Source organism: Canis aureus, chromosome 7, assembly GCF_053574225.1.
Source record: "Canis aureus isolate CA01 chromosome 7, VMU_Caureus_v.1.0, whole genome shotgun sequence".
NCBI lineage: Eukaryota > Metazoa > Chordata > Mammalia > Carnivora > Canidae > Canis > Canis aureus.
Window position 1 is genome coordinate 40559492 of NC_135617.1, and position 20659 is coordinate 40580150.

At 34.8% G+C, this 20659-nt stretch overlaps 1 protein-coding gene and 1 long non-coding RNA gene across 6 annotated transcripts in view; one reads left to right on the forward strand and one right to left on the reverse strand.

Annotated features, from left to right (window-relative positions):
• ADGRB3 (adhesion G protein-coupled receptor B3) overlaps positions 1–20659 on the reverse strand; it is a 714356-nt gene that overhangs the window by 14231 nt on the left and 679466 nt on the right. For 4 of the 5 annotated variants that reach the window (XM_077903496.1, XM_077903499.1, XM_077903498.1 and 1 more), the window contains one exon: positions 14149–14184. The exons of the other annotated variant lie outside the window; for it this stretch is intronic. In XM_077903496.1, the coding sequence (XP_077759622.1) occupies positions 14149–14184 (36 nt within the window). The remainder of the gene's footprint in view (positions 1–14148; positions 14185–20659) is intronic. 5 annotated transcript variants of the gene reach the window in all.
• Positions 4296–11784, forward strand: LOC144317293 (uncharacterized). The gene is made up of 4 exons (XR_013383244.1): positions 4296–4581; positions 5635–5710; positions 6725–6830; positions 11562–11784. It is a non-coding gene; the product is annotated as an uncharacterized LOC144317293 (long non-coding RNA).

Below are 20659 nucleotides of genomic sequence, written 5' to 3' on the forward strand. Positions count from 1 at the left end.
CTAATTTTCTTCTAAAAAGACACTTACAGAGAACACAATCTTGAGGGGAAAAAAAAGCAAGAGAGAAATGCAAATTAAATCTTAAACATATTTTAAAAAGTCTTATTCTCTGTTATGCCAAATTTAATTTCCTATATTTAATGAATCTGTGTTTAGGCAATACTTTGTTTAGCTAGTTTCTTCTATTTTCATTAGCCTACTTTTATGAGAGAATTCTGACATTTTAAATCTTGCTCTTTTGCTCCTCTTAGTTGGCTGTTAACGAATCAGGTGCTTGAGGATGAGAACATGGCAACATTACTCATGATGAGGACATGAAACATAGCAAGCAATTACAGAGCGATTAACTTCCCATCAGTTTTGGGGAGAGTACAGAAAATAGATTTGCAGGATTTACAGAGAAACACCAGGCAAACATAATTTGACTAGCAATGGCTGATGGAGATTTATGAGAGGGAGGATTTGCATAAGCAACTCAGTGGAGGGATTTTGAGGACCACATAGCTGGCAAACATAACGAAATACATTTTATCCCTGGGGACGCAAATATTCCCATGTAGTACCAGGGCCTAAGACACTGATTAAAATACCGATTTGTGCTGTAAAAAATACCTTTTTAAAAAAACTGTAGTCATCAGAATATGAACTCTGGCTCTAACTTTCAGATAATGTTTTTCATAATAATGAATCTTACCATATAGTTAATTTTTTGCTAGGGTAGTAGGACTAAAGTCATGCTACTGACATTTCTCTAAATATACTTCATTCTGTCAGTTAATACATATTCATGAGCATCACATATTGTACTAGATACTGAAGTAAAAGGGATCCAGGTGCAAAATCCAGTAGAGTTTCCCCCCTCTTCTAGCTCAAGGTAGAATGGAGGGTATAGGCATTAATCACCTAAGAACACAAGTACATGTTATTTTAGAACTGAGATAAGTAAAGGAAATGGTATGGCTAATAAGAGTAAGTGATACGAGAATTCACTAAGATAAATGCAAATAGGGCAGATTCCCAAATTTTCACACACTTATTTTGAAGTTGAAAATTTTCAAATCAATTATTCCTCATCTTGTTTATTCTCTTTTCCATTTCCAAAATTCAGAGAATATCTGGTATAATTTTTATTTATTTTTATTTTTAAAATTTTTTAAAAGAGTTTATTTATTTATTCATGAGAGAAACAGAGAGAGAGAGGCAGAGACACAGGCAGAGAGAGAAGCAGGCTCCATGCAGGCAACCCAATGTGGGACTCGATCCCCGGAATCCAGGATCATGCCCTGGGCTGAAGGCAGGTGCTAAACCACTGAGCCACCCAGGGATCCCCATCTAATAGAATTTTTAGTCACGTGCCCTTTCTTCAATGGGATTGTTCCTTTCCAAAGACAAGAAGCACATATACTCTTGTAAAGTAGTTGATGTTATTGGCACAGCTTCCTCATTTTAAGGTGTGCATGTGATGGTTTTGTCTGTGTAGTGTCCCATTTATCTTTCATCCTATGATAGGGTCCTGATTTTGCCTTGGGGGAGTTAGCCTTCCCACTTGATGGAAATGTCAATGGAGGTCCCTACTGTCTACTGGCGGAAAGGTCAGTTTTTCCATATCCTTCCAACAAGGTTCTCTTCTGGTTGGTACTCAAAGTCACTCTCTGTCTCTTGCAACCAAATGTTTCTATTGAATAAAGCATGTTTAATGAAGCAAAGTGTTAAATCTACCCCACAACGAGGATATGTTAAATGATTATAGTTTTTACAATCATATTCTGATTGAATAGGTAGCAGCTGATTCTGAACTGAGTGGATTTTATTTTGAGGAGCTACAGTATTAAAATATACTCAGAAAAATATATGGTGGACACAAATGTTATATAGCCCAAAAACATTTTGCAATGTTCTATGTAGGTTCATGAAAGCTACTCTGAATACTAAAGCTCATGGATGCTGTAAGGAAGATGGAAAGAAATTAAAATTTGGATGCTGAAATCTGGGGCCCTTCCTACATAGAAACATTACTTGCAAAAACATGCCAGCTAGTCATTCTAATTTGAAATTATCACCTTGGCACAGCCAGAAATCACCATAGCAATGATGGCCTGGTGGTTCCAACAGAAGTACCACACTAGAGCTGCCAATCAATAGCTTGCCTGTCTGTCATGGGCTCAGTTTGATTTTCCATGCACGATTCCTTTCTGTTCACAGACTTAAGTACACCTTTCAGCTTTTTCAGTCAGGGAAGCTTCCATTGACATGGCAGCCAGAATCACAGTGAATACTGGAGAGTTTCCAACCCAGAAAAGTTTTGGGATAAAAAATGTGGCTGGGTTTTAGTTTTCAAAAATAATAAGAGCTTCCCCTTATCTATTTGCTTCTCTAATTTTTATTTGTAGCACTCATGCCTTTGATGGTCTTAACCACCTAATTCAAAGTTTTTGTGCTTCTAAATATTACTGGTCCATTTTAAAATGGCTCTTTTTGGATTTTACTCACCTTACGGTTTCATCTGTTTACTTTTTTCTTTTGTGGCTGAAACATCTTGTGTCCGAAACAAATTGACTTCTGTGAAAAATTCAATTTTCTAAAACCTTGTGAAGATGATAAAACTATAACTCAAGTAGATTTTCTTCTTAAATAAGCAAATATATTCTAATTGCCACTATATATAAAATTCAGGTTGCTTGAGTTATTACTCTTGTCAAGTAACATAGGCATCTTTTGCAATAAAGAGAAATGCTCAGTAATGTTCCTTTCACTCAGGTTATTATGACATCATTCTTTGAAGCTGCATATGAACCCTATCCTGAGAGGACCAGCAACCTAGTTACACAAAAATATCTCCTGATATAGCTTATTTCATAAAACTCTTATCTGTCATTTTATGTCTTTGTAACTCAAGAGAGGCTGTGTTTGCAGTCTTTTAATTGTTGATATGAAAGAAAAAGTGATAGGTTGTGTACTGCTTTCATGAAATTTCAGATATTTGAGAAAAAAAATTAGGATGTGAACAACCTGTATGTTTTGAGCACCTACTCTATCTCAGGCACTCTTTTAAATACTTGGGACATGTCAAATCTAACAGTTCTAGATCTGGACAAACTTGGAATTTAGATTTTAGTTCCATCACTTTCAAATTGTATAGTCAGAAGCATAAAATGTAATCTCCCTGTAGCTCTAGTTTTAGCAGTCAGAATAACCTTACAGGGTTGTTCTGAAGATTTAAAAGGGATACATATCACCTGTCACTAGAGGACATACGTAAGAGCCACTTAAGAAATGGTAGGCATTATTATCTTTCTCAATCCTCACAATAACCCAGGGAGGTAGGAGTCATCATCTCACTTTGCTGATTAGGAAACTGAAGCTCAGGAGGCTAAGTAAAGGTCCCAAGCTCCCATCAGTGGTGAGACAGCTAGAATACACTCTGAATCCAAAGACAATTCTCTTTGCATGCAGCTATCTTAGATACATCCTATATTCAGGGAGCACCCTCCTATAGATTATTCAAGTTTATGACTTATTTAGATGGAAAAGTGAGTGAAAGAAACACTCTTGTTTCTTGTTACAGGTGCCTTCTGTAGCCAAGCCCATAAACTGGATATTGATCACCCTAAAACTATCCCATGGTACTGCAACTATCTTTGGAAGGGCTGTCTCCATGTCTTGTCTCTGAACACCTTGTGGACAGTGACTTCTCTTTGTATCCCTGACACACAGCGTTTGATATTTAGTAGGTGCTCAATTAATGTGCTCAATTAATAAATGAATTAGACGGCATATGTATACAGGTCAGGGAAGGTGCCTGCAACAAGGAAGGCTATCTTAAGTCTTGTCTTCTCTCCTATTTAAGGGGACACCAGAGAGGAACACTCTTCAAATTCTATTGTGTCTCTCTTCAAATTTTATTATGCTTTCTTATTTTCCACATAAGTAGCATATAAAGGGCCTGCAGGTGGGTTTGAAACTAACCACTTGGAAGTTTTGTTTTCTAAATTCAGAAGTATGAATCATAGAGTTGGGATTTAAGTCTGAACTACAGATAAGGTAGGCATTACTATATGTCAATGCCTGTTGACTGTTTTAGAAACAGGGACATTTTTAGAAAAAGTTGGAGAATCTCTCAACTATAAACTTTAGATTATGGGGCCTGGGAATCATGTGCTGATAGAATTTAGAAACCACTTTGCTAAATAACCTTTTCTAGCCTTAGGAATATAGACATCTATGCTCTCATTGTTCATATTTACTAGTATAAACAAACCTATGGTTATTTTTCTTTTTTTGTATTGCATAGGAGTCCTCAATCCAGAGTGGGCTGTTGAACATTAGTTTGAATTGATGGAAAACTAATGTTAAGGAGCAACACACACTGCAGGAATTAATCTTGATTTTTGAAGCTGTACTGTGAAAAAGGAATGATTTATGTACCTTTCTTGGCCAGAGTCCCAGAGTATCCTTAAGATAGAACCTGAAGCCCCATAGACTACCTGACATTACCAGTGTCTGGTTAAGATTCAAAAATATTTCCATTTAAATAAATATATATCCAGGACTTAGACAAAGGATCTAAAAAAACTGAATAAGGTAGGTATTATTTTTTATTATTTCACTGTCACCCAAGGATATACTTGGCTGCAAATATTTGCAACAGTTTAATTTAGCATTATAGAAAAGACAGATGCAGCATAAGACTAGATTGCTCAAATGTTTCCTCTCAAAGTGTGCTGATTGCCTGACAGTGCACTTATTGTAGGAGTTCGGGACAAAGCAGAAAGGAGCTTATTATGAGTAAGATATTTCTTTGGAACTGTAAGCTTTATATTTTGAAAGTAATATAAATTTTATTTTCTATGCCACAGCTTAGCTGTATTCATAACAAAATAAAATTAATATAAAACATTTTATCTTACTTATATTCCCTCAAATCTACTAAAAATTCAAGTCCCCACAAAGATGGACATAATTATCCTGGTTAGATGCCTTCTTGTGCTCTCTGCTCACTCTTACTTCTCCTAAGTTTGAAAAGCATGGTTTACTGGATGTGTGGTGTTCATTAGGAACTTCAAAGGAATATTCTATGGTGTTTTTAAGAGGTTCCATGGAAGAATGTGACAAGGGATATCCTCATACATTTTTTTAAGATTTTATTTATTTGGGAGAGGGAGAGGGAGATGGATAAGGAGAGGGAGAGGGAGAGAGAGAGAGAGAGAGCAGGGGGAGCAACAGAGGGAGAGAGAGAAGCAGGCTCTCCATTAAGCAGGGAGCCTTATGTGGGGCTTGATCACAGGATCCTGGGATCATGACCTGAGCCAAAGGCAGATGCTTAACCAACTGAGCCATTCAGGCACCCCATCTCCATGTTTTTTGAAGAGACGATAAAAATAAATACCCTTCTATGCATATATTTTTAACATGGAATGGATAACATTGTTGATTGTAATTTGAGATGTTTGCAACTGCATTCCTAGGAATTCCTTAAGATTTGCCCTCAATCCAAGACTACAATTCAAGCTATCTCCCTGATATTTCTCATTTAACATCTGATTAGGCACCTTAATCCCCAAGATATTAAAATGCAATTTGGCCTAACAAGATGTATGCTTGATTTTCCTAAATCTCTGTCTGTGATTTTACTAGAAATCCAGGTTCAGACCTGCAGGATCCTCTTTAATCTGCTCCCCTATGTTCAGTTAAGAACCCTGTCTGTGTTCAGGTAAGGACCAAATCCAAAAATCTTGACTCTGCCACATCCCTTCATTCCTTTCTTTTGCTACCACTTCATTTTTCTTTTCTGGATTAGTCATTTCCGATTTTGTATTTCAACTTCCTCATTCACCCTACTCCAATCTTTCCTACCTATTACTGCCACAGTCATCTTTCTAAATTCCAGATCAGAGCAAATCATTCCCACTAAAAAACAAAAAGAACATAATAGAACAGAAAGTTTTAGCAGCTTTTGGTAACAAATTACGTAAAATTACTTCCCTTGGAGTGCAAGCTCTTCACTATATGGTTTCTAAATTACTTCCTCCTTTTATCTATAGACCTCACATTTCAGTGAATTTTAATTTGCTTCTAGTTTCTTGAGTATGCCACACTTAAGTCAACCTCCATATCATTTCCTCTTCCTTTAATTTCCACCTGCCATTCATTGCCTTGAGTTGCATATCATGCAAATATCTTTGAAGTCCAGTGTGGCTGTCTTTGAGGTGTTAGCTCCTTAATCCATTTATTATAGTGGTCTTTGCCCCAACTCAGATATATTCTTTGATAACTTTTTATTCAAGCACACTGGTCTAATTTCAATTTTAAATTATTCTTTACATAATAATTTATTGAATGCCTACTATTGTGAAAATTAATAAAGGAATCCTCTTTCAAAATGGGGCAATCCATGAAGGGAGAACTCTCATGCCCTACTACTCATCAAAATCTACATAACCAGTAGGAAAAAGAAAGATTTTCTCTCAACCTGGCAACAACAAGCTGCCTGCACATGAGTTAATAAGAAGCTGTCACCACTTCAAACTCTTTTTCCTCCCATAAACTTTTGTTCAAAACAACCCTTGCAACTTTCTCCTTTCCTCTATAAAAGGATGCTGTCCCACTTTGTTATCTGGACTTGCTTACTGTTTGCCATAGTTTGCATGCACCAAATTGCAATTCTTCTGCTATTCCCAAAAAACTCATTTGCTGCTCAGTAATATTTCTTGTTTAATTTTTAAAGTTGACATTATATGGTGTCAGAAGTGGGATAAGAAGGTGATGAATCTCGATGAACTAACAACTCCAGGCATTGTGAATGGTAGCCACTTCAGCCTCTTGCATTATGAGTAAGTAATCTTTTTATTTTTGGCATGGTGAGCCTCTTGTCAGAGGCACCCCTCCTCCTTTTGGGTGAGCTCTCTGACTTTATTCTTGAAGGAATCAGCCTTTTGGTGACTACTTATTTGTTTGCCAAACCTTTGGTTTTAAAGTATGGGATCACAATCCTCTAAATTTTCCCTAAGCATCTTCCTTCTGGGACCCTGGCCAATTTTGTATTCAAAACTGTGGCCCTAAAACAAACAAACAAACAAATAAACAACAACAACAAAAATATGGCCCTTCTTCATGTGTGTTCTTAATCAAATGGACCAACTGAACCCAAGATAATTTGAACTCCTATGGCTACTATGAAGAACTTTTTTTTTTTTTCCTGCAGAACCAAATTAGAAGACTACAGCTCTAAAATTAAATAGACTAAATAGGATGGCTATTTTAATTGGTACCTGGAGTCTTCCAAATGTATCCAAGACTCTAAAATCACTCTTTGCAAAATAAGGTTTCTAAATTAACCAAGACACATAAATAATTAAAAGTAGATAAAAGGGGCTCTGAGGCTACTTTTTCCCTTCCCTGTCCTAATGGTCTCCAGTACCAGCTTCTTCTTTCCCTTCTGCACCACCCTCACCTCCTCTATACCTTCTATACCCTCATCTACCAAACTATGGACCATAATTAAAGAATTTATTAAACCCAGGGAGGAACCTCAAATGTTTTTATAAATGGATTACCTCCTGAAATTAGTGAATTAAAAAAACAACACAATATCTTTAAGTGTCTTCTCTTTTTGCATCTCTCTGTCTATTTATGAAAGACTATGTATGTATGTTATAGATACGGTATTTTTCTACTTCTGGGCGATATAACCAAAGCTAATTTATGAAATAAGCCCTATTCATTTGGCTTGAAAATGAAGCATTTATAAATTATCAGAAATATAATAGATACTAACTCAAATATTTTTCAGGTTCACATGATTTGGGAAAATATTTAATATAATAGCAAGTTTAAGGTTGTTGTTTCAATTAAAATGCATGTCTTTAGAGTTCTCAGCATTAAACATAAAACCTTCATTCTAGCTAGGTTTATTAGAAGTGCAGTAACTTCATGTTACTTCTTTTACAAAATTTGTGAGCAAGAAAATAGCTTAGGCTGGTGGCTAGTTGTCTAATGTCTCAAGTTTTTGTGGGTAATCTAAACATAATTGTTAAAATAAATGTAAGTAGGATAAAGAGTCTTTAGGTAAAGTTTTGCCAGGTTAAAAAAATGATGGATATTCACTGAATATATATATAATTTCTAAATAAGATAGAAAATGGACACCTTAATTGACATAGGCTTATCCATTTCTGGCTTCTTTTTACAGGGAAACAAAAGATACTTGGGTCTATTAATGAACATGTTTTGCATCACATTGAAAAATTATACTTTGATAGAGTATATGTCTCTAGAAATTATGAAATGTACTCATGAAATTGCCAACCTAAAAAAAATGCTAATGTAAAAGACAGTTCATAATAGCATACTTAGTTTTCATTAAAAATTAAGGTTTTTAAGGGTTAAGAATTCTAATTAAGGTTTATAAGTGTAAACAATTCTAATTAACATATATAATTAAAGCTGGTAGAAATAATAAGGGAAATAGCTCTGTATACAAGGAAAGTAGGGTATGTTTTTTGCTTAGAAAAGGTCCAGGGTAAAAAAAAGTATGAAGTATGGAGATACATTTCTGTTGAGGCAGATAGAAAGGATAGACTAAGATGGACATAAAAAGTTTTAGAAGGTCTGTGAAAAAATAATCTTGGAAAAACTTTTAATATGATCCAGCTAAATAAATTTGTTATAGGGGTTTAACAATAAGTTTTAATATTAATAGTGTATTTATGTAAAATTGAACCATAATTTTCCTTTTATCTGCTAAGAGAACAAATTTTTCTTGGACTATTGGTCTGCTTTTGATAATCGATTGTAAAAAGTTTTCCTTTATACTTTAATCTGGCTTTAAAAAAAAAGGATTCTATATTTTTTTAAAATAATTTTCTGTATTTGCTGTCTTTAACAGGTCTCTGATTATGTAAGTTTTAACTCGGATCTATGTATCTTTCTGTATTTGCTTTTTAACAACTTCTATTGTTACCATGGTTAAATGGATGGCTAAGTATTATTTCATAATCCTATTTGACCCATGATACTATTTGACCAAATGTTCTAAAATCTTTTGATATTTTGGACAAATTTCCCCAAATCCAATTCTGAATAGTCCTTTTGACCTTGAACTAACTTTGGGTTTTCTAGAAAGTTTCTAAAACATCACAATAGATTTGTTCTTTCTCCTTATAAAAAGAGAGATACTAAGCCCTTTAGGGTTATTCAATATGTTAAATTACATGAGAAGCATTTTCAAATAAGTGAAAAATAAACCATCTAAGGTTTTGTTATGCAGGTGAATGTTATTAACGTAAATATTTTAGAAATTATGTGAAGTTCCTGGAAATCTGGTGTCTTGGTAAAATGTTATTGGCCATGATTCCAATTATTATCTTAAAATATATGGAAAATCAAATTTTCTTGTCAACTCCATCATAATGAACTTGCATCATATCTTTAATAATGGACATTTTAAGTCTTTTCATTTATAGGGAGTAACGTTTTTAAACCCTTTCTTTTTTTTTTTTTTTTTTTTTTAATTTTTTTTAATTTTATTTATTTATGATAGTCACATAGAGAGAGAGAGAGAGGCAGAGACACAGGCAGAGGGAGAAGCAGGCTCCATGCACCGGGAGCCTGACGTGGGACTCGATCCGGGGTCTCCAGGATCGCGCCCTGGGCCAAAGGCAGGCGCCAAACCGCTGCGCCACCCAGGGATCCCGGGAGTAACGTTTTTATTCAGATACTTTTACAAAATGTACCTACAGAAGTGATTTGTTTTCAAAGAGATTCATGGAAAGAACTCAGAAAAAAGTGCCGGTTTCTGATAACTTTGAGACCATAAAATTAAACTGGGTAAAAATTTCCAGAACTAATGTAAAAACTAGATTCAAGCAGAACAAGAATAACATGGCATTGAATGAATGGAGTAAGATGATTATAATTTTTATGACTCCTAGTTTTCAAATATTACTAGTCCTTCAATGTTTTGCTTGCTACATTAAAAGGACCCCCTTTTCTCCTCTCTTTAAAGCTATCTATGAAATACAGCACTTTGGTAAAATATAACTTTGTAAACAATGATGAAATATTTACTTTTTCTCCCTACCTGATCCCTCCAGAATTTGGAAACTCTTGAGTACTTTTTCACATGGCAATATAGTTGGTTATTTGCATAAATTCAATGAGAATCTGTTTTCCTTGTAATAATAAATAGAAATATTGGCTACTTTACCAAGGCTCTGATTGGATTATTTTCAGAGAGATGTACATAGACTCAGATTTTACAGGACAGTTTTTAAGGAACTAAGGCTAATTTATGGAGCCAATATAGCTCCTCAGAAAAATCAACTTGGCACCTTGCTTACAAAGTTCTAGAAAAGCAGTTTTGAAAAGTGCTTATATGGTGAATTACTACTCTTGCTACACTTGAGGCAGGCCAAGTTTAATGCACACAAATTAGATATACTGTGATTATCTTCAGTAAAAAATCAGGGTAAGTATAGAGAGAAAATTTATGTTTGTACCTTCGTCTGCATTATATTCTAATCCTGTTAATAAACTGTAATAGATCCCAAATTATTCTGGTTTTCTCAAGTATCTGCCTACCATACTCCCAACTAATGTTTCCATTTTCCCCCCCATGCTTCTGATTTGGAACAAGGACTGCCCTTGAACTTCTTGGAAAGGAACTATACCAGGTCCTCCTCATTACCCAAATGATAGCCAGACTTTGGGGGCTTGAATCTTGGACACACATTCCACAGCTAAAGATGGCTGCACCTGACATCTGGTCTTCCAAACCCTGGAGAGTTTTTAATCAAATGGATAAGAAAGAGAAGTAGTTGACATTAAGGCAGATTGCTTCCACTCAAGACACCACATCAAGATTTTATATTTCAAATATTAAAGTCTGTCTTTTCCCCCTTATTGCCTTTATCTTGGCATTCTCCTGGAAAAATAAAGTCATCACCTGTATCTCTCAGACCATTGCTAAGGGGGATAAACTCTGGAATTTAGAACATTATTTTTTTCAGGCAAAGAGAAAACTTGACTGATTCCTGACCTCTGATGTATTTAGCTGGTTACTTTCAGGTCTGGGTTCTTCACGTAGGATCTTATACAAACTAGATTTATTTTTTTAAAAATCTTATTTATTTAAGAGAGAGAGAGAAAGAACACAAGCAAGAAGAGGAGAGGGACAAGCAGACTCCCCATTGAGCATGGGGCCTGATGTGGGGCTTGATCTCATGACCTGAGATCATGATCTGAGCCAAGCCAAAATCAAAGAGTCAGACACTTAACCAACTGAGCCACCCAGGTGCCTCCACAAACTAGATTTATTATTATGCTTCTCTTTTTGTGTTGTACAATACTTTAAAAATTTTGTGCTTGTTGCCTGTCAAACCCTTGCAGAAATAACCTATCCAAGAGGATGATGCTGGTTTGATGTTTCAAGATGATCTCTAAAGCTTATAGCTTTGATAAGAGGTAGTCCTTAAGTGGGAAATGCTTGAGAGCTCTCTATTCTATTCCTTTACTCATATGTGGTCTTAAACAGTTTCCAATAACCATGCTCTTTCCTTCCACAGTGGGACATGATAACCAGGAAAGGTCCTTCCTGGCACCAAGGGACAAAATCACTAAATACAGAAAACTGATTCTTGATTGGCAGTGCTTTAAAGAAATGTTTAAAATAGTACCTCACAACTTCCTCTTTTCCTTCCAGGCTTGCATATCTGGAATTGCAATTCCCAAATAAAGTCATTTGCTACATGATAACCTTGGTTTTTTAATTTAATTTTTAAGGTTGACACTATATATTAGATCTCTGCTTGGAGCTGAGAATGCAAGTCTAGTAAGGAATTTGGTCACAGAATAAAGGAATATCAATATTTTCTGTATACTTTCCTGAAAGTAAGAATTGATGTTATATCATTGTGACTAGTCAACACTTTGCTCTATTTATTGCTAAAAATGCAATGTTTTCTTGGAGATTGGCAACATGAAAGAACTTTTCCCCAGGTATAACATTTACTAGCCCATTTTCTATGTATATACAAAGTTGAGAGAATATTGTTATTGTGTATAGATTTCGGGGAGTGTATATGGTCTAAAGGGAAGCTATCTTCAGGAGCCCAGGATAGAAATCTGCTTGTAAATGGCAAAATGCCTATGTTGGCCACTGTGTGGTAAAGCTGATGGGGTGGGAATTGGGGGACTAGCAAGTAGTTTGAGATAAACAAAATTTATCCAGCATGAATTAAAGTGGAAGGAGGCAACTCAGGCTCTTTGTCAAGGACCATCCACAAAGTATAAATATATCATATTAAAATTTATCAGCATTTGCATCTTGCAGTAATTTTTCTGAATACCATCTATGAGATATCTGCCACTACAGTTGCACACAGACTAAGGAGAGTGGTACTAAAAAGTCTGTCAAGAAAATGCAATATCTCAAAGTGTCCTCCCACCTCCCAATTTTACACATCTAGCAATCATGCAATAACCATAGTAATTAAAGAGCTAACTACTCAGGGCTGTTGAGTTTTGACATCTTTCCATTACCAGAAAATGTTTTGATAATACCATGGTTATATGTTGGGATACTAAGCAGCAGGAAAAAAGCATCCGATTAAGGAATATGGTACCAGTTGCCATAGGGAATATATGAAAAAGGAATAGTTTTTCTAATGCTCCAAGTGATCCAATATGATTAGACTTCTTTTCAGAACTTATGATTATATAGCTTTGATTGGTTCCCTTGAGGCTTAATTTTACATTTAGGTTTTTACTATATTTTGTCAATGATGCCCCATGGATTAATTTCCACCTTCTTTCCTTTGTATTAACATAACTTATTGCTTTCAGGACAAAAAGAAATGTATACACAATGATCCTCTACTTTGGGTTACCTAAAGAGTAGAAAAAAAAATTATTTGTCCCCTAAAAGGCAATAAAAAAATGAAAAAAAGATTTCTGAATGTTTTTTTCTTTGTACCCTAAAATTTAGGATAGAATGAAGTTTTTATCCTAGGCCACAGGTTGCTACAACTGAGATGCATCAGTAGGAAATTTTGCCACATAATCATTGAGGTCAGATTCATCATTATTATTTTGTTTCTTGTCTGAAAGCTTACTAAAAATGACCAAATCTCTTTGGACCCTTTTCAGGGTAAAGCTAGAGCTTGTTCACCATTGTAGTAAATAAAAACAGTTAAGTCTCACTTTTGGTACCTGATATATATTCCTGAGCTACAAGATTCATCTACATTCACAAAATGATTGATTTAGGAGTTTCCATATTCTGAAAGGCTTCCATAATTTTAGGAATATCAGCTAAGATTCCCAAGTTCTATGTAAGCATCACAATAGTACAAATATGCTAGAGAAATTTATAATGTATTATATCCAATTATGTCAGCAGGCTATGAATCATATCCAATTATCAAGATGCATAAGTGCCTTTTATGTGACGCTCAAACATCATTAATTTTGTGCTTAGCATAAGCTGCTCAAATGGTATGATTTCAGTAATTTCTAGCATCGATATTACAACATCAATATAAATTCAATGCAAATTGGAAAATGAACATCTTCATCTTGTTTATATCTGTGAAAAGGCATTTACTGAACACAGGAGCACACTGAACCAACACTTACTATTGGAAAAAAGAATCTAGAATGTATCACAGAGAACTTAATAATAGGAATCAGTACATAAGGCAAGTCCCAGAGAAAGCCTAGCTAATCAGCTAAAGCATTATTCTCACTCTCTTCAGGTAGTCACTCAAGTAAAACCAATATAATTGTTATAAATGTGAGAAATGAAGCAACCAATATTCTTACCTCACAACAAACTGAATTAATCAAATCCAACTCTCACCATAAAGTGCTCATTTGTCTTAATATTTATAAAATGAATTCCTTGTCTAGAATACCTCAGTTTGGCATATATCTAAGTCAATTAGAAGTTAAAAAAATTTTTCTACACCTAGTTTTATAGTATGGCTTTTAATTAAAAATGTTTCACTTCTCACTTAATTTTTAAAATGTAGAGCTCAAAAAAAAAATAAAATATAGAGCTCCTACATACTACAGAATAATATTTTTAAGTAATTATATGTCAATTTTGAATTCAAGCAATTAAAATTATTTTAAAAATCCATAGAAACTTACCTCAAAGTCAAGGTCTGAATATCGTGATTTTCTTCTCTGTTAGATTTTTTAAAAGGAGAAAAACCAATATAAAGTTATGTTAAGTAATTCAAATAAAATGAAAATTATTATCTTCAATAAAATGACCTGCATCATTGTATTACAAGTATTTCCTTCACATAAGAATATGTCAAAATTTTTATGATAAAAATCATTTAGTTATCTCAAAATTTCCCACCAGTCTATCTCCAGTCTGCATTTCTACCAAAATTTCTCTGGCCTTCTGTTTGAGTCCTAAAGTTCTGTATCTCTCAACCACGGATTTTTTTGGTATTTGATCATTTTCCATGATCAGAAAATCCTAATTTCTGGTTCTTAGAAACTGAAGTATCTATTCTAATTTAGTAAATAATAATAATAATAATAATAATAATAATCCACACCCTAGTGAAACATGAATGCAGATGTCAATATCTCAATATTCGTCTGTGGCTTCTCTGTTAATCAGCTCCTGGATCTAGTTATAGATCAGTATGTAGACAATAAGCCTGATAAAATCAGGAAAAATTACTTATGTGAAATTAGTGTGATTCTATAAATATTAGTGTAGGAAAGATACACTTAACATGTGCTAATAGGGATTTGGTATTGAAGGAGATATCTGGTAGATATAGAAAATGTCCTCTAAATTTTTAGAGAACAAAAGCAAGTTTCCCATGTGAGGTTTGTTTTGTTTTAATTTGGATTTTTTTGGAGGAAGTGGGGGTAAAACAAAAAATAAACATTAGAAGCAAGTAATATTTAGGCAGTCGAATATGTAATCGTAAAGACAAACTTTTTTTTTCTTTCTCTTCTGCTATCCCAGTACCTACCTTAAGTTCAATAACCTAACAGGGAATCCTATCCATGATAGTTGATTCTCGTAACTGCTAAATACTAGAGACAGACAGGCAGAAATACCATTTATTGAAAAACATGTCAACATTTTTGTAGCTAAAGTTACAATGTCACTGTAGAACCAGAGCCTCTCTATGCAACCAACTCCCCAAAGCATGCTTTACTAGACAGAAGGGGATATATTCTAAAAGAAAGATTTTGTTTAAAAAACAATCTATAAATTTTGAAATTATTTGATTTTGATGGAGCTGGATCACAGAGTCCAGTCTTCAAGTATGATCAAGGAGAGCATTGAGGAAATTGCTTTATTAAATGGAAATAGCCCATTGATATCACTTTGATCTTGTCTCTAGTATCATGGTAGCCTAGCCCTGGTGACATCCTGGAAGGAGACCAGTGTATAGGAAGGCATTTCACCCAGGCCTCCTTTGCCATCTCCCGCCACTATTCTTATCTAACTGTATTGTATAAAAATCAGGCTTCAATGTAGTGCATCACTCTTTGCTGCGATATGCTATACGGAATGTCAGTGTTTCCATTCTGCTCTTGAATGCTTTGCCTTCTTGGCACTGTGACTCAGCAGGATATTTTGTAAGTATATGTTAAGCAAAATTCTTTTCTTAATACAGAAAAATGCAAGAATGGGAACAATTTTAAACAATCATTACAGAAGATTAATCATGAGCTTTGAATTCCATTTAAAAATTAGTGAGATCTTATGAAAAAGTTTCAGCTAGCCAGCAGAGTAAGAGGCCCTTCTGCTGCATGCATTGAGGGGTCCTATGCCAAAGGTCATAAGAACCGTATGTTGCTCTGTTTCCGAATGTACAGCTGTGTAGCTAAGAACTGGGAATGCTGATGGACGCATGTCACTAAAGGTTCCATATTTTAGGAACAAGAAAAAAGATGGAAACCTAGAAGAACAGCAGAAAGAGATTCCGCTTCTGACAGCTGATGTCACCTATGCACCTACACTGATATAAAATATGAAAAAAATGGATATACTCCTACAAATAGATTTCCTTCCCTTCTAAGTTCTATAAAATTTAAATTCTAACATAAAGCTATAGCATAACTATAGCATTGAAGGATTAGACTAAGAAATAAATAAATGAAAGATTTCAGTCAAAAGAGCTTAAAGATGATGGTGGCGGGGATGAGCAGTGAAGATTTAAAAATTAGAGAATGGGAAAAATATGGCAGTTTGTCCTATTATTTTGTATACCCATAATACTGGCCAAGTATGACCCATAATACTGACCAAGTGTATCAACCTTTCATAGTTTATAAAGTACTTTAACATTTGTACAAACTGCCCTGTGGGATGGTCAGGAAAGTACTTTTTATACCTATTCCATGAATTAGGAACAATGAGGACCAGAATAGTTAAAATAAACCTGTTTACTTCACCTGGGTAGTAAGCAAATGAGTTGGGATTCACACTCAGATCTTCTGACTCCAAACCTTGTGTTTTATCCACTGTCTCTCACTACTAGCTCAGGGGTAAGAGTGGCAATATTTTATAGCCAAGATGCCTGTGGTATTTTTGCTGATTGTTACTAGAAATGTTACCAGTGATTTAGCAAGAATAATATTTGAGGACCCAGTCAACCCAAGAGGACAGAGATGTCTTCTAGCCATAAAGTAAGGTCAGGCAGATTAACTTTTATTCATCAATTATATTTTAAAAGAGAAAAAAAAAATCAATATGATACTTATTTGAGATAAAAATCTAATGGCAATATAAAAGAATTTGTGTTGACTACAACAACTTAAAAACCATTCAAACATGAGATACTTTATGAGCAATGATACAATAACAAATAGGAGCCAACCTGTACCTCCATGATGTATCTTCCATTGCAAAATCTAGTTTCTCTTAAAGAGATATCTGGCACTGGGAAATCATGGTGTAATGCAAGAACCAGAGTGTTCAATTTTATCATCCTTGGTATACAGTGCAGTATGTTGGAAAGTCTTTCAAAGCACTTAAAGTTTGTGGAAACTGTGACTGACTTATGTGTTTATTCAAATGTCCCTCTGAGTTTTCTGGGAAGTTACTGTAAGGTATAAAACTGGTTAGAAAAAGCGGTTATATGTTTAAAAAATGAGATTCTATCAATAAAAATAAGTCATAACAATTTTTCTGATTAAGTTGATAACTGAAGAACTGCTACACATAAATTTAAAATAAGCCAGGGTGGTAATAAAATATTTCATGGAGATATGAATCCCTCTGTCTATACATCCCCAACTTCTCAAATAACTTGATACAAAAATAAAAATAAACCTTTTTGTCATAGTGGGTGATAAAAAGAAATCTTTTCAGTTCTTATATGTGGTTTCCTTTCCCTAATTTTCCATTTAGAATTCACCCTAACTTGTATTCTATCCTCAACACTCTATTAAAATTCTTTTCAAGGTCTCTGATGAGCTCCATCTGGTCAATTCCCAGGGTCAACTTTCTGTCCTTATCTTGCTGGACTGTCAGAGGCTTTTGAAATTTAATCATTTCCTCAAGAAAGCACATGATCTTAGCTTTTCTTTATCCCCCTCCTGTTTGCTGTAGCTCATTCTGAAGTGTCCTTTGGTGGCTCTTCCTTATCTTACTGTCTTCTAAGTGTTGAGTTCCTGAATTATCTTTTTTTCCTCTTGTCTCCTGGATGATAGCATTCATTCCATGGTGGTAAATATCATCTTTTAAGTTCCAAACACTCTTTTCTTCTTCATTACAGTCTTCCCCATTACAGAAAATGTCATATATCTAGTTGGTCAAGTCAGACTTAGACATTTCATTCCCCCCATCTCTCACCCTGTATATCAAATCCACCAGCAATTGGTATCTGTTCACCTCTGAAATCTCTCTTGATCCACCTATTCTTGTCCATCTTCACTTTCACCTCTACAATCAAAGACAGTCTCCTATTCTGTCTGGATAACTTTGGTAGCTCCCTAACTGTCCTCCAACTTTCTGCTCTATCCCCTCTCCTAGTACCACTGGATTCTGATCCTTTCCCCCAAACCATCAAAGGGATGGATGTATAGATGGATGGATGGATGGGTGGAGAAATGATCCTGACAATCTTTCACTTAATAGTCCTTGTTTACTTCAGTTGTTTTACAAGGCTCTCCAAAATCTGGTTTCTTCTTCCTATGGCTGACAATCTCTTAAGAGGCTCACCAATTGTTACACAGGACTTCTAATCCTGTGAAAATATTCCAAACTCTTTTCTATCTTTGTATTGTAGTTTCTTTTGCCTAAGACATCCCCTCATCCTCCAGATAGGTCCTCATAAGCCGTGTTCCTTCTTAACTTTTCCCCATACAGCACTTCAATATTTTTGCTGATTGTTACTAGAAATGTTACCAGTGATTTACCACCTTATCAAGTCTCTCCCTCACATTCCATGGTCCTTATCCAGTCTAATACACTCTTAGATTACTCATTTGTTACCAATTAATTCTATATGTTTTCCATAGGGTTTATTCACCACAGGGATAGGATCCACATCTGTCTTGATCACTTTTTGTATCTTCAGCATCTACCAAAGGGCCTGGCGCAATAATTCACAAAATTATTGATGAATAATTGAAGAAGCTAAACAAGTCCAAAATAATGACTTATTTCTTGTTTTTGTTTTTTGTTGTTTTTCTCATTCTTTGGGAGAATATGGATAAGTAGGCAAACTAAATACACAAATAAAAGCATTATGAATGAATTGACAGCCAAAAGGATCAAGACAATTGAGGGGAATGCAAGCTTATCACTAATGGAAGTTAAAAAAAAAAAAAAACAGGGAAATTTAAGAGTAAGGAAATGCACAAGAGCATGAGGCTATACAGAGGAATGCTTAGCAACTTTATGCATTGAGGCATCTCTCCATATCTAAATCCTCTAGAATGATGAATAGTTTCTCAAAGGGAATAATTCATTGTTTGTGTCACTTCAAATTAAACTGGACCAAACACTAGAAAATTTGCTGCAAGGAATAAATTGCAGTGACTAATAAATGGCAGTATGATATGACTGCCATTAAAAGTTTTATTACATAGTGAACAATGAACACACTCAATGAGAAAGCTTTGATACTAAATCCATTCAAAATATCTGTGAAAATAAAACCTGAGGATAATTAATTTTGAAAAATGACTTATTGAAGCTAATTTTGTTTGCATGCTTGCATAAAAGACAAAATTCTCAAATCTAGGAGCAAAAACAAAACACCAAAAAAGAGCAAGCCCTCCTTTCACCACAGCTATGTGAGAAAAAAATGTAAAAAAAGAAAAAGTGACTTCTGCACAATGATCAGATCTATAATGGTTCCTGTTAGAGTCTCCAAGCTCCCAAGTGAGGCTATAATATTTTGTCTAAAGCCTAAATAATGATTTAGCAGTACAGCATTCAAGCTTCTTTACAGAAATTCAAGATATAATGGTAATGAAATAATAACAACACAAACTTACACCTAAAGTGCTTCTTATAATTCTCAAAGGGTTTTCACATACATTATCTAATTTGATCCTCACCAGAGCTTTATGGGAGGTAACTGTGATGTGACATTATAGCTAACATGTTTTACCTTTAAAAACCATTATGGTGAGAGTTCTATAATTCATGTATAGAAAACTGGAGTGTAAAAATAGAGCCTAGAATGGTGTCCCTTTCTATCCATTTACAAATTGAGGGAGACTTATCTGACAATGTTTTCAGATATATAGTTAAATTTATACTGAAAGGGTCAGAAAAGCTAGAGTAGCAAAACTTTCTGCTCTTGATAAAACCATTTTGTAATCTACTATCTAACTCTGACTAGTCATTAAGGGTTTCTGCATAAAGAAGTAAAATTAAGACACAATTTTTCAGGAGAATAAGAGGAACCACTTAACGTATTTACCTCTAAGCAAATTGTTTCATAAGAATTCTAGTGATAGTGAAGCTGAGAAGCCACATACAGGATTGCCAAGGTAACCTAGAGATTAGCAGAAGTAACTATCCCCCCAGGCTGGACAAAGGAACATGGCATTGTGACTTAAGCCCAGAGGCACCTGGGCAAAGCTGGAAGCATTAAGGAACTGTCACTAAAGAAACACAAAATGGTATCCAAAGCAGAATGTGCAGGGGAGAAATATCCAGGAATATTCTGGGATATCCCAGAAATACAGGAACCTGCATCAATCTTGAGTGACACAGGGGGAAAAGGTGCAGAATGGGCCATGTGCCAAACAGGTCCAGGACATGCATACAAACTGGGAAGATTTTTGAGTGAGGAAATGTTTATTATTTAAATATAACAGCTACAGGCTTTGGAATAAATGCCACTGTTCCAAAGGTTCAAAGCAAATACTGACCCATTTTCTTATAATATCTAGAATTTTTCAAAGAATAAATAGAACCACAATCCAAAATTGAAACTGTTTCATAGTCCTCAAAACGACCTGAGAACTATGATACCTCTATTTTCCCTACCTGCTCCATAGCACCTCGTGGTTACTTGCTTTATATACACACCAAATATCAACACATTTTTTTTCATTAATTGAAGGTGCATGACTTAAGTGCTGACAGTTTTATTCTTCAGTTTTAAAATATTTTTAAAATATTTATTTATTTATTTTGGAGGGGGCAAAGGAGAAA